Below are 23,025 nucleotides of genomic sequence, written 5' to 3'. Positions count from 1 at the left end.
GAAGCCTTTTCCTGGCAGGCCATCCTGGCCCCTGAGAGCTTAGCTCTGTGTTTTGTAATAAACCGGGGGATTCTGTACTTTTCACTCAGAGCAGTGTCACAAACTCTGTTTATCATAGAGACAGCCTGCTAACTACAGCATTCACTGACCTGCAGACCTCATGCCTCTGTCCTTGTCACTTTGTCTGGGCTTTTGGTTTATTTGTTTCTGATTCATTTTGATTTTGAGACAGGGTCTCGATGTGTTGCTTCACCTGGTCTCAGATCCGAGAGCCTCCTGCGTCAGCCTGAGGATGTCGGCATGCACCACCACACTCAGCAAATTGTATGCAGTCCTCTTTCACGTATGCCGAAAGAGATAGATGACCTATTAGACATTAAATCCTAGGATGTTTGCAATGGTTGTCTGTGGTTACAGTAACTTTTGGGGTGAATCTTAACTTTCTTCTTACTTTTATATACTTTATAATTAAAGAAAAACATGAATCATCTTAATCTGCATAGAAAAGAGCAGCCATTTTCATTTCAAAAAATAAGTAAGAATGATGCATCCGCATGTGGGTGCTGAGATTATTTATGTGGCTGTGACGTAACTACTGGAGAGGTGTGCCCCGGCCAGCTCCCCAGTAATCGGCACAGGGGTGAATGGGTGTGGAAGTTAGGTCTGTGGACATAGAATATTCCCAGTGTATACACCTGGCCTCACTGCCAATGCTAAGAAGGATGGAGGTGTGGATCTTTGCTGATTTTCCCTCCTCCCTTTTTCCTGTCTTGAGAAACAGAAGCCAAGTATGCTGGACTATTTAAAAGCAGTACCTTGTCGCCCCCTAGTGTCCGTGTTCTGTTATGTCACCTTTGGCCATCCCGGCCCTCTCCATAGTCTTTGTATGCTTGAAAGGCAAATGCATGGTGGTGGGGAGCTACCTCTCGGGGTAGGAAGCCTTCTGCAGGGCTGTGAGAATGGCTCATCAATCCCCACTTCTTCCTGTGGAAGCCACACGAAGCACGTCTTCCCAACAGAAACCAGGGAGCCTCTTAGGCAGGGCTGCTGCAGCCAAAGCCGGCCATGCCTCTCCGCAAGAGTGTGGCCAGCGGCTTCAGGGGCAGCCTCGGGTTCGGGAGTCTGGGGCGGGAAAAGAGGTGTGTGTCTCCTGGTACTCTGTTTGGCACGCAGCTGGCTTCTGGAAGGTCCTGTGCTGTTCCAATCCTGACCACTCTAGTGTGCTCACCCCTCAGCCCTGTACCCCACACCAGCTGCTTTTCTACGCCCCTCTCTCGAGTACCTTCCACTACCTGAGTTCTCAGTTTTGTGTTCTGTTTGTTCTAGAACTTGCCATTCTCCTAGTCACAGTCCTGCCCTAAGGTGCAGAGAAAGCTGTGCCCCCTCCCCCCCGGGACAGGCCTCCCCTCCCTCTTGGGATCACTTTGCCGTCTGGCCTCAGACTTTTCCAGTGGTTTCCAGGGGCTTCGGGGAGAAATTTTAATGTGGTCCTTCTCAGTCAGCTGTACCTGTCTCTTCACTGGCCCCTTTTCCCGCCTTGGTCCCCCAGAGTCCTGTTCCATCCGCAGCCTCCATGTCTTCCCTACCCCACCCGAGTAGTCTTGCCCGACTCTAAGTATCCGTCCTACACAGTGGTTCCTCCAAACCCTCCTTCCCCGTGATGACTGGGGAGACATTGGTTTGTGTCTAGAGACAAGTTCTGCTGTGACAGTGAAGAGCAGGGTCGCTCTCTTGACTCACACTGGACACCTTCAAGAGCAGAGAACTGTCACCGCTTCACAGGCTGAGCCAGAGCTGTTGAGACTGTAGTGAGTTGGCCCTAGACAGACATGGCTCTGTCTCCTCTCCTAAAGCTTCCCAGCTACATGGACGGAAAGACAGACTGACCTATAGAAGAAGCCATCCTTTCTGTGGGCACCTTTGCTTTTAAGTCATTTAAAGACTCCATTGCGTTTATACTTTATCTGTTTGCAATAAAATTTCATCTGCAATTTTAATTAGGTGGACGGTCCTGCAGTTACCTGTCCTCTTCTTCCAAGAGTGTCCTGAGGAAAGTCCGAGGAGAGCACTTCATTAGTAAAGGGTGACATGAGAAGGGCAGTTCTAAGTGATCCTTAAGACAAAGGACACATTGAATATGGACATGTATGAGATATTCCTACCAGCTCGGCATGGGCTTTCTTAGGTGTAATAATGGCCGTAAGTTAGATGAGAGGACATTCTTGTTCTTAAGAGTTGTAGGCCAGAGTATTGAGGGCTGAAGTAATAGAGTATCTAGTTAGCTAAAAGTGTGTGTGTGTGTGTGTGTGTGTGTGTTGGGGGTCGGGGGTAAGCAGGGTAGAACATGACTACAATCTCAGGATTTAGGGGACTAAGGCAGTAGAATCATAACTTTATGGCTAGTCTGGACTCTACAGCAAGACTGTGTCTCAGAAAATAAAAAGAGAGCTGGGCAGATCCCTCAGTCAGCAAAGTACTTGCCTTGCAAGCTGAGGACCCGAGTTCGATCCCCAGGGTCCATATTTAAAAAGAGAAAGAGTTCCAGGTGTGAACTAGAACTCCAGTGCATGTGACCTCAGCACTGAGTGGGTCCCTGTCCTTGGAAACTTCCAGGCCAGTGAGAAACATTGTCTCAAAAGTGGCTATCTCCTGGGAAATGACAGCCAAGGTTGTCATCTTCCTGTACACATTTGCACAGGTGGATGCAGACTTGTGTGCACATACATGTGTCCACATACATGTGTACACACAAAATGGAGGAATAAATAAATGAAGAGAGGAAGGAACAGCTGATGTGGAAGAGCGCTAACAGGACTTGGGGGGCTGTGGGTACGTACTTCCTGTGGAAGCATTTCCTGGAGTCAAGGGCACACATGAGTGGCTGCAGTGCTGATGCCCGTTAATCTTACCTGTGTCTGCAGTTTGCAGCTCTCCACCCATCCACATGAAGGTGCAGCCTCTGAACCAGACAGCGCTGCAGGTGTCCTGGAGCCAGCCAGAAGCCGTCTACCACCCGCCCATCATGAACTACATGATCTCCTATAGCTGGACCAAGAATGAGGATGAGAAAGAGAAGACATTTACTAAGGACAGTGACAAGGACTTGGTAAGGCCACCTCGGATCCGGTCCAGGCTCATATTCCTCTTACAGTACATAGAGAACATACCTCTTTCTCTAGGGAGATAGAGGCTGTGACCGAGTCCCTAGGAGCTGCAGGCCCGCTAGCCTGGCCTACAGAGCAGTGAGCAAGATTGTGTCTCAAGCAAGATGGAAAGCAAGGACCACACCTGATATTGTCCTCTTCCCCCCACACATATGCCGTGGCTCACACACATGACCACATCACACATACAGATTTTTCCCTTTTAAACTGGCTGCTTTTCATTCATCCCAAACAAGCCCCTTCTTCTGACCGGGTTGTGCACTGTGAGTCACGGCACTTAGTGAGCACTGTGTGAGTATTACCTCCTGCGGTTCCCCCACCCCGGCCTCCACCTCCCCACTGCCCCTCGTGTTGTGTGTCAATACGCACTCTCATCGCCTGCTGGACTCCAGGGCCCAGGGGACTTGTTACTCTGTGCTATTGTAGATGCTGTGACGTCCCTGACCTTGCTTTGACCACACAGACCAAAGTCAACATATCTTTCAAAGGTACCTGAATATCGAGCATCAGACACCCAACAAGGCCCTGTGGGCATCTGCCTGTGGAAGCGGTTCTCCCTCGTTGTAAACCCTCCAGCAATCACTAGTCTTTAAGACTACACAGAAACTCAGTGACACGTGGGTTTGAAAGCCTTGCTGCTTTATTGTTAATCAAAGGAGGCCCCAGAATAATGAAGCCGGTAATTGTATATGCAATGAAAAATGCTGCAGCTCAGAGCGGGACTCTTAATGACTTACCACTTTTTTTTCCCTCCCAATAGAAAATCCTCGGGGCTCATTCAATCAGTCATAGAATAATACTTTTCATATTCCTTTAGATGAAGATTCTTTGACTTCATTTCCATTTATATTTTCAATTCCCCCACTAGACATTGTTATCTGGGTCACACCGGGAACAGAGAGCTCCCAAAGTTGGAGAAGGATGTTTTGGAAGGCGCCCAAGGTCACAGTGCACTCTAACCTTTACCCTTTGCACTGGAGTCCGTCAGGGGCCCCCCCTCGATGCAGCCAAGCTTCCGGTCATCAGCAGAAACCATCTAGGCGCTCCTTCTGTTTCTTGTTCGAAGTAGAAAATAAATATGCAGGGAGGAAGAGACACTGGCTTGGGGTGGATTCTAGTAAATTCCCACACAGATGGAGTGAAGATTTTCCTCAGGTTAGAGGATGGGCCAGAGGTCCAGGGAACAAGGCACAAATTGGATTCCCAGAAAGAGGTGTACAGAAGAGCACCTTTGGCAGTGCGTCCCATTTCACAGGGACTTCTAGAGGCTTTTCTTATTTCCTTTTGTGACACACAGTGAAGTTCTTCTGCCACGTGTCGCGAGTGCTGCCTCAGGACAGCGCTCTCCTCCAGCTCACAGTTAGCGCGAGGCTTCTCCAGCCTCATCGCACACCTTCATCACAAACCGTGTCGGTGCTCAGTGCTTTTTCTAAGAGAATAGAGTGAAGCCTGAAGCTCAGTAACATGACCTTAACCCCCTGTTCCCATCTGGAAGTTGTTCCCAGTTGTAGCAACCAGTGTTGCCATGGCCACATGCTGATACCAATCTAGAGGATTACAGCAGCTGTGCCAGGAAAACCCTCTCGGCAGTTCAGTTCAGACTGGCCCAGAGTGCACATGCCTGCAAGCACACCCAGAATCCTTTAGAAGGAGCCTCTGGAGACCAGTGGCATTCCCTGCTGGTTCCTCCAGAAACAGCACTGCCTGCTTTGTAGGTGTGTTCCCTTTCTTCAGTTTGAAGGTTATGGAGAAGAAGCATTGAGGAATGGTGACCAGGATGTGGCTGGTGACGTCTGGTGACAGTTTTCTAGAAAGGGTCAAGAATAAATATTTTAGTCAATCTGTTATAATGTTTTAACCTTGCGATGTTTGGGTGAAAGTGTACAGAACACACACACACACACACACACACACACAGCAATTGCCGGGCCGGTGTGACAGTAAAACTTTATTTATAATAGGAGCTGGCCTGCCCGATCTAGACTGCAGGCTGCAGCTTGCTGACTCTTGCTGCCGCTAGGTTCAGTGTTCCTGTGAGCAGAGTTTGCCTGGCCTGTGACACACAACCCTGTTAGGTGGCAGGGCCTGCCACATGGTAGCAGAGTCTGGAAGATGTTTAGCACATGTTTCGGGGTCACACAACTAGAGAGCGTTGTGGCAGAGTTACATCTTATAACTGTGTTGATTTTGTACTTTGTATGGAGGCCTTAAGACAACGACAACAAGAAAACATCCAGGCAGAGAATTTCTTGTTGATTTTCTAAAGTCGACATGGCTCTGTAGTTCTCTTATTTAATAACTGTGGGGGCTGTTATGGATAATAATTACAGTTTCTGAGGTGTGGTAGTTATGACGGAAGTCCAGGCTGTGAGACCAGGAAGGCTGGAGACATGTCCCAGGCTGTGGAGCAGTTGCTGGTATTGCTTTAGTGTTGAGAACAGAGTCCCACACAAGGTTATTTCTAATCAGTCTTTCTCTCTAGAAAAAGCCTAGTCAGGACTGCTGGGATGCTTAGGTACACCACACCCATGGGCTTTCAAAACCAACTCAGCACCCTCTCTTTCTTCCCCTACAGAAGGCCACCATTAGCCATGTGTCACCTGACAGCCTTTACCTGTTCCGAGTCCAGGCCGTGTGTCGTAACGACATGCGCAGTGACTTTAGTCAGACAATGCTCTTTCAAGGTAAGTCTGGTTGTCCTCCTCCTGCCACCAATGTACCTAAAGCTGTTTGTCTCTTCAGGGGCTTGGCCAGAAGTAAAGAAACGTGGTTCATATAGGGTATGAGCCAGATTCAGGGAGCTCCAGTCGTTTAGATCTGTCTTTGGGTTTCAGAGGCCAAAAGAAAGGGAAAACGGGGCTATTTTTGCATTGTTTTATTGATGTTATCCAGCTGTGCCGCCTGTTTCAGGCTGTGTCAGATGGTGTGGCCTCCCCGAGTCCTGCCATAGCCTCTTAGATGCCTGGCATGACTGGTCTTCACTGTCTTTTAACAACTAGAGCCCAAGATATAAAATTTGTCCTTCCAATTGGCACGTCACACAGACAGGTATCTTTATCGTTCCCAGTCTGGAGATCTATGTCTGTGCTAACTGGAGACCTGTGGGGGGGTCTGGGGCCAACGTGAGGGGGAAGCAAATGGAACTCTGCCTTCTTGCATTTTAATGGAGTTATTTTATTAAAGCAGTCTCAGTTCAAAGATTTCATGAATGAAATATTGGAATTTTATTTTATTAGCTTAGTTTATTTTGTGGGTATAAGTATTTTATCTTCGTGTGTGTATATGTACCACATACATGCAGTACCCATGGGCAGGGCCAGGGGAGGGTGGAAGATCCCCTGGAACTGCACAGACAGACAGTTGTGAGCCGCCAAGTGAGTGCCAGGAACCAAACCCAGCTCCTCTGCAAGAGCAGCCAGTGCCTTTAACCGCTGAGCCGACTCAAGCCCCAGAATTTTAGGACTTTAGATGGATAGGGTGTAGCTCAGTAGTGCAGCATATGCTTGGCATACACGAGGCTCGGGTTCACTCTCCAGCACAAAAAAGATAATAACAAAAGATTATAGAAGTAACGCTAGGACTTGGTCCGTCTTTCCTCCCCCGTTGTGATCCTGGCTCTAGTACTATTTACAGAAATCAGCAGTCAGCTGTGGGCCTTAGTTTGTGAATCCAGTTGCAGAACAGACATAAATGCACCATGAAAGTCAGGGTCAGAGCCTCGGGCCTCTCACAGAGACTCGGGCCGCACCAGCTGCTTGCCTCTCCAGGCCTCAGCTCTCCTGTCTGTCAGATGAAAAGCCTGCGCACTGGGCCACTGTTAGCCCATTTTCGTTTGCCATGGTTTTGTGCAATGGAGTCTCCCTAGGCGTGTGTGTCCATACTCAGCTGATTCTAACTTTTGAGTTGTGGATCAGATTAAACATCTGGACTTCCCACTAGAAAACACCACCGTCGTGTATAAAATTACAGACCGTATAGGCCGTGTGGGCAGGTTGAACCAGCAGCACCTGAAGCCTCTGAACAATGCGCATTCATAAACCCTCAAACCAGCTCCTCCGAATCCTGGCAGTGGGGCCTAGCAACGTGAGTTCTAGCAAGATGGCCCTACTGACTGGCAGGCAGTACATGCTGAAGAAGGCCAGGTTGGAGCTGGGCCCTGCTGAGAGGGTGCTGGGTGCTGAAATTTACCAAAGTTGCATTTTTTCATGAATAAATCTGTATCCACACATATACAAAATATTATTCCGTGGTGAGCAAGCACCTTGGGCCATGGCAGGGTCTGTGTGGGAAAGGAGAGGGAGAAGGTAGGCCAGTCTGGGAGCTCGCTGCGGCCAGGCCTTGGGACTTCAGACCCATAAATCATGATTAGGCCTCTCCTGGCCTGGACCAGGAGCCTGGGAGCTGCAGAACTGCCTCCTTTGATTAATAGTCTTGGGCTGCCTGGCCTCTGAAAAATTAAAGGCTTATAATATAATGCAATTCTAAAAAGGCCCCATCAGGTATAAATTCAAATCAGGGAACATTTTAAATGTCTGGACACAGTGGCTTGTTGAACATGGCGGGTGTCCGCACGTGCTCTCCATCTCTGCTCAGAGACATCTCTGCTCAGAGACACCTCCGCACAGCACTCATGGAAGCCTTGTGCCAACCTGCACCTTCAAGGTTAGACCACTGCCCTTTTCTGCCCAGATTTTTCCACTGCTTATGAACAAGAAAGAGCAAGGTACAGAATCCACCTACTGTTGAGACTCAAGGCTTAAGAAAGAAAACAAGATCCTCGAAAATTCCAGGGAAGTTTTTTCAATAACCGCTTTGAGAAATAAGTTTACATCTGATTTGGGAGCATGGAAACCCACATGGAGTATTATATGTAGTGATTATAACAATATTTATGACCCATATAATATGCCAAAGCATCAGGCTGGCGAGGTGGCTCAGCTGGTGTAGACAGGTGCTGCCAGGCCTGCAGACCTGAGCTTGATCCTCAGCATCCACATGGCGGAAGGAGAAACTCACTCCAGAAAGTTCACCTCTGACCTCAAGGCATGTATCTATGGCATGCACATGCTGTGACAGGCACAGGTACACACAGACACACACAATAAGTAAATAAATTCATAAAGGAGAATAAAAACTAAGATGCCAATAACTGCACTCCTGGCCACTGTGATGCATGTGTTAGCAGCACTAATAGCAAGGGACATTTACAGTGTGGCTCCCATTACAGTGTCACCACTTTGTCTGCTTCACCCCAACATCATGTGACAGTTTGTCGTGTAGGGTTTTCTTTGGAGTTTTGTTTGTTTGTTTGGGGGCACGGGCTGTAGTTTTGGTTTTACAAATGAGGAAGTTATGCTCAGAGTGCAAGTAACTTGAGAGAAAGTGTTTAAGCTGCTAAGTGGAGTTCTGTGTTCCTACTCTAAGCCCATGGCTCATGGACAGCAGTGGACCCTCCTGAAGTCCACGGCCTTGACCGCAGCAGGTCTTCCACCTTGAGAACCGGCCTGATGGGCAACTGTTCTGGCCACTCGCTGCACAGTGCCCAACAGTCACGGATGGGGCCTCTCTCTAACGTCAAACTCGTTAGGCACATCCTCGCTCCCAGTGGTCTTAAGAATTGAAATTCACCAGAGGGGAATCAGTTAGATTCATATGCGCTTGTCACAATATTTTAAACAAATCTGAGCTGTGGTGATGCATGTGTGCATTTAATGAAAGCACCAAGTGACAGGCAGTTGGTCCTGGAGCTGCTGTCGTGCTGAGTGATCAACATCAGCAATTCTCTGAAATGACGGAGTCGATCCAGCAGCAGGAAGGTCTCAAATCTCAGAGACAAAGCCACACTTCCAGAGAATGCAGCCAAGACTCACCCTTCCACTTCCTGGAAGGAATGGGCCATCACTGGAAGCTCGGAAAACGCAGGTGTCCTAGCTCCCTGTTAGCAGCACGTGCTCGGGCCCCTTGATCCCAGGCGAAGGACTCATGATCTGAAAGGCGTGTCTAGTCAGCAGTACTGCGGCGGCTACTGAGGTAGAGACTGTTCAAGACTAATCAAGCCGGCAGGCGGACAGAATGGCTGCTGAGACGATTGGCCTTCTTAGCGCCCCTTTTAAAGGGCATGGACCGCAGGGAGGGCTCCTGGGAGTATTTTATCTTGTGTAACAGAAGCAGGATGTACACACATAAGTTTGAGTAGCTCAGTGATCATGGGGTTAGATTTGCTCCCTTAGCTGCCTATTTGACCTGTAATCTAAACAGTTGTGTTGACTAGTAGATGCATCTCCACATTTCTCTCTTTTCACACTGTGCATGAAAGTGCATCATTAGGTCAGGGATTGTAAACTCAAGTGTCCAGGGGGCCAGGGGCATGTTTGATAAAATGAGAATCAGGACACCAAGGGCCCAAGAAAAGGAGTGGCAGACTGAAGTTAATAACACATTCATTTTTTGTTAATAACACATTTTTTTGTTTGGGGGGGGTCTTTTTTTTTAATCATATAGGGCAAACAAAAATGTGTGTAGGTCCCTTGCCATTTCTAGATTAGGTAAACGGCATAGCGGCACCCCAGGAAAGATGCAAAGCTACACAGGGATACCCTGTCTCAAAAACTCAAAAACAAAAAGCATAGTGGATACATACCTCACCTTGTTAACTGGCATTTTTGGTAATGTTTTCATGCAGGTCTTGATTTATAGAATGCTCCTGTCTTGTTAAATAACCACAAAAAGGTTGATATATTTCTACTATAAGTTATGATGTCTAGCATTATTCAGGAACCAAATGTGCCTCAACAAATGAATGGCTAAACAAATACCGTAGAGACACACAAGAGAATATTATTGAGCATTACAAAAAAAACCAAGAAATTCTGGCCCATGCCTGTATTGCAGGGGTGACCTTTAAGGACATTATGCTAAGTCAAATATATCAGCCACAGAAATACAAATGGGTATGATTACTTTTATATGCCGTATCTAGAATAGTCACATGCAGAAATATAAAATACCACCATGTAGTGGTTCCCAGGGATCAGGTAAAGGAAAATGAGTTGGTGGGTGTGTACCCGGAGTTTCATTTTAGAAGATGAGGAAGTTCTGAAGATGGGTGGTGGGGAGGTCAGCTGCATTATAAAGTGAATGGACTGAACATCCCTGGAGCAGACACTAAAAATGGCTATCATGGTAAATTTTATATCCTTTGCCTCTTAATACAACTTAATATATATTGAAGTTATGTGCTTAATACTGCATGGGAGAGTAGAACTACAAGAGACAAAGAATACCAGACAGGTATGCAGTCAAGATAAATGATGTGACTGTGTCAGACATATCTTAGAGACTATCCAATGCAAGCAGGAAGAAAGTGTGTGATAGCACACAGTGTACTATACATGAACTAATGTAAGATAAACCATAGGGCTGGCAAGACGGCTCAGTCTGTGAAGGCGCTTGCGGCCAAACCTGGTGAGCTGAGCTTAGTCCCACATGATGGAAAGAGAGAACCAACTCCACAAAGTTGTCCTTTGATCTCCACACCTCCCTCCCTCCCTCCCTCCCTCCGACACACCCATACCCACCCACACCATTCCCTTCTTCTAATAAATAAATACATATATAAATGTAACAGACGTTTAGGAAATGATAAACTGTCAAAAGTTAAAGATGCATATTAGAAAGGATGAGAGATGGTGACAATATGTATATAGTCATATATTTCATATATATTCAAATATATTGTCATAAATTTCATATATATGTGAAACTCAGAAGCCCAACAGCACCTGAAAATGAATCTTACACAGGTATTAGATGTAACAATAACTCAACTGTCCGTTGGAATCATGGGCATCTTACCATTGTTGAAGTTCTATAATTATTATAAATTGCAAATTTTAAATGAATTTCTTACATCAGGAACAGCTGGCTAGCTCCTGACTGAGCATCAGCAGAGCATCATAGGTTGAAATGGTTGGAAAGTGTCCAAAGGAATACTATTTTGTGACGTGAAAATTATGTGTAGCTTAGATTCGTGTGTCTGTAAGTAGGGTTTTGTTGGAAGCAGATGTGAACATTGTGTGTTGTTTACATTATAACTTCTTTCTTTCTCAGCTAACACTACCAGAGTATTCCAAGGGACCAGGATTGTGAAGACAGGTGTGGTAAGTGGAGAAGGCTGGGTGAGCTGGTGGTAATTTGGAGACAGTTAAAGCTCTTGCCACAAGGTGTCAGTATAATGTTGTTGAACTGCCTGCATAGAGCAGCTTAGAGACAAATACACATTTTTCTGTGTATGTTAGTGTGCGGTGCAGCAATATTAGTGGCGCCTGTTGTATAATTTTGTCAAAATAAAAATCTTGCAGATCTGTAATTATGTATGGTCTGGAATCAGATGATACAGGCATTATCCTCTGCGGCCATTCACGCATGTTAAAATCCAGAAGTTGTCACCCACCCACCAATAAGAAATTACCAGTACTGGGGATAATTGCAATCTGAAACTCACTAAGCACATTCCAGCATCCAGACACAGGTTATTCTATTTGCATCTCCAAACAGCCCGGGATGGTAGTACCGTCTCTCCCGTTTGACAGGTGAAGAAATTGAGGCCCATCATGACACAGTGAGACAAGGAGTTGACTCAAAGCTGGGATGAAGGGCTGTGTTTGATACTTAAGCCTATGTGACACTTGATTTCGAACTCATTGTCCTTAAACTGTAAGGGTGTGTGTGTGTGTGTGTGTGTGTGTGTGTGTGTGTGTGTGTGTGTGTGTAAAATTGGATGACGTTCCCAAATGTGACGTGTTCTATTGTTTTGGACTTGCATAAGCGATGAGATACAATTTTGGGTTCTCTACACCAGCTCATAAGGACTGAACTTACTGCTATCCCAGGACATCTCCTGGCTCTAGTAAAAGATGGCTCACATGAGTCACATCATCACTGTGCCCCCGTTGAACGTAAGGAAAGGATGAGCTGAGCTTCAGCCCCGGCAGCCCTGCCTCTGGCTTCGCAGCCATGCACTTTGATAAACTCCCTGTCACCTCTGCGCCTCTGCTTCCTCGCCACGGAGCAGGCGGCATGGCAAGCCCTGGCCCCAAGGTGGCACTCCGTAAGTGGAATGCCTGCTTCTGTCCGGAATGTTGCAGTCTGCAGAGGCATAGATTGCACTGTGCAGAAATGCAGACGCCGAAAGGCTCTGTGGCTGGGCTGCACTCAACTTGAAGTTGTGGAGACATGTGTCGAGCTTGTGTCCTGAGTGTGGCCCCTGCTGACCGGGGCCGGCCGCCTTCCCTCTTGCTCTGCTGACTGCCTCCCTGTGTGATGGCGGAGTTAATTCCATCTGGTGGTTTTCCACATCTCAGAGCTGGTAGTCACCAGCAGAAACTGACTTGAAGCATTGACTTCTGCTTCTCACCTCCCCGCCCCCCAAACACACACAAATGGCGGGCATCTGGCTGTTTGATGACTTATTTGTTGCTTGTCTTTAAGGCACTTTTAATGCTTCTATTTCCCCATCTAGCCCAATCCTGAGCCACATCAGTGAAAAACTGAATTTAATACACTAGTTAAATGTTTTAATTCAAAGTAATTATAAAGCCACTGAAATAAGACTTGGTTATGCTGGACAGCAGCCATGTTCAGTTTTCATGCCATAGCTTATGAAAGCCTATAGGATGGATGAGTAATATTCTCAGGCTTTGCAGAGGGGCTTCGCTTTGATTCTTGATTACTGATTTTGCTCTGCTTTTTCCTTCACCTCCCTTCTCCACACCCTGGGTGGCCCTTTCAGCCGACAGCCTCTCCTGCCTCTTCAGCAGACATGGCCCCCATCAGCTCCGGCTCTTCTACTTGGACATCCTCTGGCATCCCCTTCTCATTTGTTTCCATGGCAACTGGGATGGGTCCTTCCTCCAGTGGCAGCCAGGCTACAGTGGCCTCTGTGGTCACCAGCACACTCTTAGCAGGCCTGGGCTTTGGTGGCGGTGGCATCTCCTCCTTCCCCAGCGCCGTGTGGCCCACACGCCTTCCTACCGCAGCGGCGGCCAGCAAGCAGGCAGGGCGGCCAGTCCTTGCCACTACGGAGGCCTTAGCTGCTCCCGGGCCTGATGGCGACTCCGCTCCTACAAAGGACAGCGAGGGTGCAGAGGAAGGGGAGAAGGAGGAGAAGAGCGAGAGTGAGGAGGGAGAGCGGGAGCATGAGGAGGAGGGGGAGAAGGACTCTGAGAAGAAGGAGAAGAGTGAGGCCACCCGTCCAGCGGAAGAGAGGAACCAGACCGCTCCTGCCCCCACACCTTCTTCCCCTCACAGGACTGCAGACGAGGGGGGACATCAGACTATACCTGGGCGCAGGCAGGACCACTCTGCCCCGGCAACAGACCAGCCAGGCCATGTTGCCCCAGGCCTGGATCCCTATGAGGACACAGCCACCCAAGTGCCCCCAACAGCCACAGAGGAACACTATTCAGGGAGTGATCCCCGGAGGCCCGAAATGCCATCCAAAAAGCCTATGTCCCGAGGGGACCGGTTATCCGAGGATAGCAAATTCATCACTGTCAACCCAGGTAAGTGGTGCTGGTCCACACTTGAGGGTCCAGGTTGCTTTGAGCAGGCTCGACCTATTCCTAAAAGTTGGGGGGTCAAGGAAGTAAGGAGTGGAGAACTAGGTAATATCCCTGGGATTGTGTGAATCCCTGGTGTGTCTCTGCCTGCAACCACATCTTGTCCATCCTGGTAAGATGCATTCTCCTCACTGGAGCAAGTCTTTCTCTGTACTTCTGTCTTTCAGAAGAACTCTAAGGCCCCAGACAGAGATCCAAATGAAGAAAGTGGCCACTGGTTCTAAAATGTTTTCCATTCCTATTCTATTTCTGGGGGGCGGGGGGGGGGGTAGCCAAAGAAAAGTAAATTGCTTGTATTGGAAGCATGACGTTTTAAAAGAAGTCAAGCGTGGTTACATGCACTTGAAACCCCTGCACTGAGGGCACAGAGTCAGGCAGATTTCCGGGGCTCGGGGCAGATAGCCTAGCCTATTTCGTGAGTTCTGTGTCAGTGAGAAACCCTGTCTAAGGCATGCATGCACATGCAAGCATTTTTATTCCTTAGTCGTTTATTAAACACATTTATTTCTGGGTAGCCATTGTGCCAGGCACTAGGCTGGATGCTCTGCCAGGGAAGCCCCTTGCCTGCATACTGGAATAGAGTGGATGACAGAAAAATGATTGACAGTGGCTGGCTAGAGCACATTCCAAGGAGTTAGGTAATGGAGACTTAGGAGAGTGAGCAAGCCAGGAAACTGCCCAGCTGGGATGTTCAGTTGTGAAAGAGCAATAGAAGACATAGTCAGGATGCTGTGACCAACAACTCTGGGGAGATGGAGGCCCACCTGAAGTGAGAAAAGGTGACCTGTCCAGTCTGGGGAGTCCATGGTCCTGGCCTGCGCAGTAAGGCTGGCTGTCCTCAGGCTGTCACTGGCTCCATGAACCCCATCGGTAGCTGGGGAAGCAGGCATGGCTGGTGCGGCCTCCACTTGCTGTGGCACCAGAGGCAATGTTTTCCCTCAGTCACATGCTCAGATCTTAATGAGCCATCACGATGCTTGTGCTGGAGCTGTGGCATGAGGGGCTGCTACTGTTGGGAGGGCTTTTCTTAATAAGAAACCCTTCGTGTTGCCAGACTGCAAGACGTTTAGCAACAATGTTTTTTTCATTTAAGCTGTTGTGGAGTTATGAGTGCAAAAAAAAGGCAACTGGTAAATATTTATTTGCTTTTGCACTTGTAAACATTAAAATTCATCTAAAGCTGAGATCTCGTATGTTAAGATTCAACTTAGAATACATTTTCATGTTTTGAATTACTTTCCCTTAAAGCTGCTATGAACTAATTTTTTCTAAGTAGGGGTCTCCCATGGGTGTCATTCAGTGCGGGGGCAGTTTGACAGACAGTCGCAGTAGCCTTGTATAGATGACGGAAGCGTGGGGCCATTGATGAAGCTGTTCTCGTGCATGCCCCCTGAGAGACTGCTGTGTAAAAACTGAATTTCTTGCATTTAAATATAGGAAAGAATACAGAGTCCCTTCCCACTGTGTGCAAGGTTCTAGCCTAGACATTAGGGAGAGACTAATGTCCATGGAGACTTCTCTTCTCCCAGGGGTACATGCTCCTGGGAAGGGTTGAGGATACATATCCCAGCAAACAAATGCATTTAAACAGAAACCAGTGTGGGGAGTCAGCCACTCACAGACTCAAGAGAGAACATTCTGGGCTGCTGGAATGAGTTTGGATGGGTTGAGAAGCTCCCTGTGGAGAAGGACCGTAGAGATGGGGGAGTGGTAATAAGGGTTGAGTCAGACACTGGGAGAGCATGGAAATGAAGGGAGCATTGGCCACCTGAGGGTCAGATTTTAATGGAAATAGCACACCAGGGGGTGGATACTCGCAGAAGTCACTTGCGCCTTTGACCTTTTCTCAAGCACACTTGCCTATGCTAGAGATGGAGGAGGGGCCGTGTGGCTTGGGGCACAAGGGATGGAGTTGGACTGGGTGCACTCAGCCTGTTATGCAGAAAGCCCACAGATTACTGATAAAGGAATTGTTTACTAAGGAATTATATTGAGGTGAACAACTCCCTAACCCAGGATAAGGCAAATCCTACACAGAGTCCGGGAAGGTTGAGAGCTGGTCCTACACTACTTCCCGCCGCCGAGTCAGTCTCCACCATCCAAGAATGTGCTCTTCAGGTTTTAAGCTAGCCAAGAGGCCACACCCTAGGGGCTGAAACCCCAAGGTCATAGGTGGAACAAATACCCACTAAAAGTCTGCTTTTCAGAAACATTTCTTTGCCATTCTTCTGAAGACAGTGCCTGCTGTGTGCTTGAATTGGGAGTGTTCCATAGCTTGGGAAGCTGCAAGGCTGGGCTCCAAGACTAATTCTGGTGAGAGGAATTCCCAAGAAAGAGAGAAGAGAGTGAACCCTGGGACTCCCAAGTCCAGCCTCCATCCCTCTTCCATCCCCTTCCATCCCAGCATCAGAAAACATTTACAGTTGGTGGGAGTGGCCTTTGGAGTCAACTCAGTAGGTCTACCCCCTCATTCACTTGACCCTCGAGTAAGTTTGTGCCAGTGACCTTGTCTGCAAAGTGCCAGTAATGAGAAGTCCTCAGTCAGTGCAGAGATAGTGCTCATAAAGCTACCTGTGTTGTGTGTGCGGGTGGGGGTAGGGGAGGGGACAGGAAGTTTCAACACAGGGTTTCTCTGTGTAGCGCTGGCTGTCCTGGAACTCACTCTGTAGACCAGGCTGGCCTCACACATGGATCCAGCTGCCTGTGCCTCCCGAGTGCTGGGATTAAAGATGTGCACCACTACTGCCTGGCTAAAATTATTGGAATGCTACAGAGAAGTTTAGTATGGGTGCTGTGCAAGGATGACACACAAGTCCCTGAAAGATGCCTGTCTTACTAGTGCTCAGGAGTGCTGCCAGTAGACAAATGCCACAGAACAGTGGGGACTTGGCGGGGCATCAGTGGGTTGATTCGCAATCTGAATGAGCATTAAAGAGCAATTTCCCAGCTACCTGAAGTTAAAATGACCTACGGGAGTTTGATAATGTAACTAAATCGACAGAGTACTTGTTTATCATGCAAAAAGCCCAGTTTCTGCACTGCAGCACTGCATACACCGGGCATGGTGACACATACCTGTAATCCCAGCACTGCATACACCATGCACAGTAACACATACCTGTAATCCCAGCACTGCATACACCGGGCACGGTGACACATACCTGTAATCCCAGCACTACATACACCATGCACGGTGACACATACCTGTAATCCCAGCACTGCATACACCATGCACAGTAACACATACCTGTAATCCCAGCACTGCATACACCATGCACAGTAACACATACCTGTAATCCCAGCACTGCATACACCGGGCATGGTGACACATACCTGTAATCCCAGCACTGCATACACCATGCACTGTAACACATACCTGTAATCCCAGCACTGCATACACCGGGCACGGTGACACATACCTGTAATCCCAGCACTGCATACACCATGCACTGTAACACATACCTGTAATCCCAGCACTGCATACACCGGGCACGGTGACACATACCTGTAATCCCAGCACTACATACACCATGCACGGTGACACATACCTGTAATCCCAGCACTGCATACACCATGCACAGTAACACATACCTGTAATCCCAGCACTGCATACACCATGCACAGTAACACATACCTGTAATCCCAGCACTGCATACACCGGGCATGGTGACACATACCTGTAATCCCAGCACTGCATACACCATGCACTGTAACACATACCTGTAATCCCAGCACTGCATACACCGGGCACGGTGACACATACCTGTAATCCCAGCACTGCATACACCATGCACTGTAACACATACCTGTAATCCCAGCACTGCATACACCGGGCACGGTGACACATACCTGTAATCCCAGCACTGCATACACCGGGCACGGTGACACATACCTGTAATCCCAGCACTGCATACACCAGCACGGTAACACATACCTGCAATCCCAGCACTGCATACACCATGCACTGTAACACATACCTGTAATCTCAGCACTGCATACACCAGCACGGTAACACATACCTATAATCCCAGCACTCAGAGGGTGAGACAAGAAGATCAGAAGTTCAAGGTCATCCCAGGCTCCATAAAGTTCAGGGGCAGCTGGGGATACATGAGACTGTCCAGGAACACTCATCTGTCCTGTGATCTCTGCAGTCAGAACAGCAAGGTCCACCTCTCCCTAAAGCCACAGAGAATGTTCTGAATTTCTGGTGATTTGAATTTGAAAGTGGTTCTAGGTAGAGATCATGACTTGCAAACCTTTAGGAGAAAAACCAAGTAGTGCACAGTTTTTCCAGGCCACAGTTCTCAGCTCTCAGGTTCAGCCTTACAGCACACACAGCCATGGACAAGATATCAGTGATTGGCTGTGACTGTACGCCAGGCCGTTCTGTTCATACAAACAGGCAGTCGGCCTGATTTGTCCCACACTCTGTCGTTCTCCAGCCTCTGATATAAAATGCAAAAAAAAAAAAAATGTATGTGTTGTTTAATAAAGGATTCAAATAACTGAGGGGGGCGGCAAAGCCCCAACATTGTGTGGTCCCAGGATCTCAGTCCTCCTCCATCCTTCCTACCACGCCCTTCACCCGCTCTGCCAGCTTGGGTCTGGTTTTGTTTCAACTGAAATCACCATCATTTTTATGTTGGTGGTGATTGATCTTAGAGACTTTGGGTATATATTTGTTTATTCCACAGTTAAATTTTCTTCTCATGACGGAAAAATGTCACTGAATCAATCTTCAGTGTCTTTGAAAACTCAACAATGCCTAAAGTTAGCAAAGTGTGTTACACTTCAGGCAGTATCCCCCAAAGACTTGCGTAGACGCCCTCCGTGATGGTGACGTCACTGCATCTCTGAAATACTACTACAGGAGGTAGTGGCAAACTCGGGCACACGGAAATCAGACATCTCGGTGAGAGGGAAGACCAGGTATTCCACAATACAGAGTGTCGAGGACAATAGCAAACTCCAGAGTGCCACCCCAGCTCCCACAGTTGTCACTGGAAACTCCTCGTGAGTTAGAAATCCTAGTTTTGGGCAGGGTACTCCAATTTTTAAATCTTAAAACCAATTTGCTTTGGCATATGCCAAATTAAATGTGTCCCTGGGTCCACCACCGGAGTGGTTGACTGCTGCTATCAGTCATTGTACTGGCAGTGATCTTAGGGTCTGGAGGTGTGTGTGTGTGTGTGTGTGTGTGTGTGTGTGTGTGTGTGTGTGTGTGTCCCCTTCACCAAACCTTTGCCCAGCATCCTCTAGTGCCCAGGCATCCCTGGATCAGTGCTGCATGGACCTCTAGCCTGTGAGTCCTCATTGAGGAGCCACAGCCTGCAATGTGAGGCAGATTTGAAGCCAGCTGATGTAGTTCCTGGATGGTGTGTGAGAACAGCATGCCATAGCGTAAATATTTCAGAGTGCATGCCACCTGGGAGCTCATCCTTTAGGGCTGGGCTTGTCAGTATTTGCCTCCGTAGGTGAGGGAAATGAAGGTTTTCAAATCACACCCTGCTTAGGACCTACTTACTGCCTCTTTAGGTCTATCCCAGGCTGGGTGCTGAAGATGATGGTGTGGGTCAGGGATGGCAAATGACAAACTTCAGGACACAGCATGTGTGACCTGGTGTTAGATGGCCCAATGCTGCAAAGGGACACAGGTAGTTCCTAGGTTGCTGCTGTGCTCTGAGCTGAACCACAGTGGAGGATGCTGAGATCCAGAAAGCTTGCTCCTTTGAGGAAGTGTAGAAAACCTCTAAGGGACCCAACGTTAAAAAGCTAGTTATTGAAACAACACCCTGGGTTCGAGTTTGCTCCCCATGCTGAAGCCACTTTCCTGTCACTTATCCTAAGGCACCCCCTTGAGGGCTTTGCTGTCATGGTTACCACCATACCTATGAGGAAACCCAGGTTTAGGAGGCTAAAGGAGTGTGTCCAGTTCTCAGCATGTGGTCCAGCAGGGCCCAAGACAGGTTTTGTCAATCCAAGGTGCAAGGACTAGTCTGCATGATGCGTCAGGGCCTCCTGTGGGCTCTGGTACTAGTTGGAGAGTGAGCAGCATGAGATGATTGCAGATGAAGTAGGACATGAACATCACAAAGGGCATCCTTCAGAAGCTGGCAGGGCTCCGTTACAGCAGAAGTTCCCAGTCAGGTGTTCTGCCCCTCCCTGCAGGGCCGTGGAGACTGCTCGGGTTCTTAGACAGGGAGTTCTCCTGGGATCTACGAGGAAAGGGCCAGGGACTAGTGACACACAGTCCACAGGGAGCGATTATCTGTCCCAAAGTGTCAACACTGCCAAAGCTGACAGACCTGACTTGTGGTATTCCTATCAAGTGTACTTTGAAGGAAGATTATTTGGAGAGAGGAGAGGAGAGTCACCGATTTAAAGGCAAAAAGCCAGTAATATGGCTCAGCCACTAAAGGTGCCTGCTGTCAAGACTGACAACTTAAGTTCCATCCCCAGAAAACGAGCTAGAAGAAAACCAACTCTGACCTTCACACTTACACTTGAGTGCACATACACTCTACACAAGCAAACATACATACACATGCATGCACACACACAAAATAAACGTAATATTTTCAAAAAATTAGCATCAGAGCAAGTTCTCCAAGATAAAGAAGAAGTCACAAATACAGTACTGAGCTATTCATGGGTTGGGACCAATATAGTGCACTTCATTTAAAATACATGGCAGAAGACACTGGAGAAATGCCATAGGTAATTTTCAACTGAGGCTAGCTACACTGGTCTGCTCCTTTTGTGAGCTGTATCTAGTGTGAGTCTTTACCATTTCCACGAGTGTCATGGTACCAGCTCTCAGGAACCCAAAGCAGTGTTCAGGATGCCAAACATGATTTAGTTTCCTCTCAAAAGAGTATTGGCTCCTCAAAAGTTTCTCTTCCCATACTCCATGTGATCTTTGAACTAAGAAAATCTGTGAATTATTAATGTGAAAAAACCAAACCCAAAGAAGGAGGTTGGAATCAGGAATTGGGGTGGGAGTAGGGGCGGGATATTTGATGTAAGATTGTATATGGCTTCTTTCTCCAGCCAACTTCAGGACCATAGGGTGCTTCTGGTATCCTTCCTTCAGCCACTGATGGGCATTCCAGTTGCTTCCGAGTCTTGGCTGTTGTGTGAACAATGTGGCTATACTTCACATGATGGTTCAAGTATCTCTGTAGCAATCTGGTGGTTTAGGACTAGCTATATGTGTGAGGCTTTGAATTAGATTGGCAATGATTAGACACCCTTAACATTCCAAGCTCTCTCGGAGGTGACAGTTCACCCTTTGATTGTCTGGTCTGGTAAACAGGCATTTGTGGAGTTGGGAAGGAGATTTGCTCACGAGAACTCGGGGCATGGGTACAAGTAGAGACAAATGGTACTCTAGTGTGGTTTACACATGTCAATTGTGTGTAAAATTGATGAGCAACTGGTTCTCTGAAACTACTGTACCCTCAGGGCTCCAGGAAGATAGAGAAAAATCTAATGGCCCTGTAAAAGAGGTTACTATATCACATTTTTGTTTGTTTGTTTGTTTTTTGTTTTTCGAGACAGGGTTTCTCTGTGTAGCTTTGCGCCTTTCCTGGGACTCACTAGGTAGACCAGGCTGGCCTTGAACTCACAGAGATCCGCCTGGCTCTGCCTCCGAAGTGCTGGGATTAAAGGCATGGGCCACCACCGCCCAGCTATATCACAGTATTTTAAAGCTAATACTAACAATAAGATATCAGGAAAAAACGGGGACCATTTTTAACACTCTTAGAGGGGAGATATGGACAGTTGTTGGGAGACACAGTAGAGGCAGATGTTTAAGTGAGTTCCAGGAAAGGTACAAAGCTACACAGAGAAACCCTGTCTCAAAAAACCAAAAAAAAGAAAAAAAGAAAAAAAATGGAAATATAATGACCGTAAGACTCTAATCCCAGAGTTCCCAGCAGCAGCTTGAGGAGGCATCTGCACATGTGGGTTTCAGTCCCATTGTTCACACAGTAGTCAACACATGGAAACAAGCAGCTGGAATGCACGCCAGACACATGGAAGCAAGCAGCTGGAATGCACGCCAGACACATGGAAGCAGCTGGAATGCACGCCAGACACATGGAAACTGCTGGAATGCACACCAAACACATGGAAGCAAGCAGCTGGAATGCATGTCAAACACATGGAAGCAGCTGGAATGCACGTCAAACACATGGAAGCAAGCAGCTGGAATGCACACCAAACACATGGAAGCAAGCAGCTGGAATGCATGTCAAACACATGGAAGCAGCTGGAATGCACGTCTAACACATGGAAGCAAGCAGCTGGAATGCACACCAAAATGCAACATTGCTGAGCCTTGGAAAGGAAACCCTGGTGGGGGCAGGGGGCGGGGAGCAGGAGGGAGCGAAACAGACCCCTGCTACACACGTGCCCTGGAGAAGCCTTTGAGTACTGTGTGCTAAGTGAAATAAGCCAGCCACTACTACAGATCCTATGGGATTCCTGTGTAAGACCCTGGACCTCAGTTCCTATACGGACCAGAGGCCGGGAGAGCAGGATAGAAAGCTGTGATTTACCAAGTGCAGTTTCCTCTTTGTAAGATCAAAATGTTGGGGAGATGAGCCTCTCAACAGTGGTGACGCCTAGCTCTAGTTATATACTTACTGTATACTTAGAAATGCTTAAAATGGTAACTTTTACATCATGTGCACACACAGACACACGCAGCAGCAGCCACCTTTATTCACAGTGGGTGGTTTTGACGAGGGTGTCACTCAGAACAACTCCAGTGAAGTCACCATGATGAGAGCACCCTCCTTCCATGTCTCTGAAGAAGAAGGGAGCCATTTTCTCTGTCTAGGCAATGCCTTGTGACCGATCTGGTCTCAGTTGTAACAGCTCAGGAGTTCTTGACCTGTGGCTGGAGCTGAGCCCTTCCTCAAGGCAGGAAGCACTTGAGCTGGGTCCATCTGACGTCTCTGCCTGTAGCATTTATAGTACATTGTGCTCGTTTTTATTTGCTTCTACTGGGATGAGAGCCAAGCCAGTAAAAGGCAAACAGCATTAATTCAGTGATGACATATGCCACTGAAAACTGTTTTTCTTTTCTTTTTTTTTTTTTTTTTTTTGAATTTTTTTTAACAGAATGAAGGCACTGTATTCAATTGCTGCTGGATGCAGACATGAATCTTGAGAGGAAGGGAGGTCCTTCTGCGTTCCCTGTCTCCCTTCTTCACATGCCCAGAGCCTGT

General features: G+C 47.7%; 1 protein-coding gene across 2 annotated transcripts in view; it reads left to right on the top strand.

Moving 5' to 3' along the window:
* Ptprg (protein tyrosine phosphatase receptor type G) overlaps positions 1 to 23,025 on the top strand; it is a 703,035-nt gene that overhangs the window by 599,837 nt on the left and 80,173 nt on the right. For both annotated transcript variants that reach the window (XM_015993986.3, XM_006975079.4), the window contains exons 9-12: positions 2,922 to 3,106; positions 5,740 to 5,848; positions 11,274 to 11,323; positions 12,955 to 13,726. In XM_015993986.3, the coding sequence (XP_015849472.1) occupies positions 2,922 to 3,106; positions 5,740 to 5,848; positions 11,274 to 11,323; positions 12,955 to 13,726 (1,116 nt within the window). The remainder of the gene's footprint in view (positions 1 to 2,921; positions 3,107 to 5,739; positions 5,849 to 11,273; positions 11,324 to 12,954; positions 13,727 to 23,025) is intronic.

Source organism: Peromyscus maniculatus, chromosome 9 (assembly GCF_049852395.1).
Source record: "Peromyscus maniculatus bairdii isolate BWxNUB_F1_BW_parent chromosome 9, HU_Pman_BW_mat_3.1, whole genome shotgun sequence".
Lineage (NCBI taxonomy): Eukaryota > Metazoa > Chordata > Mammalia > Rodentia > Cricetidae > Peromyscus > Peromyscus maniculatus.
Note: the sequence above shows the minus strand (reverse complement) of the source record. Positions and strands in the feature narration are given on the sequence as shown.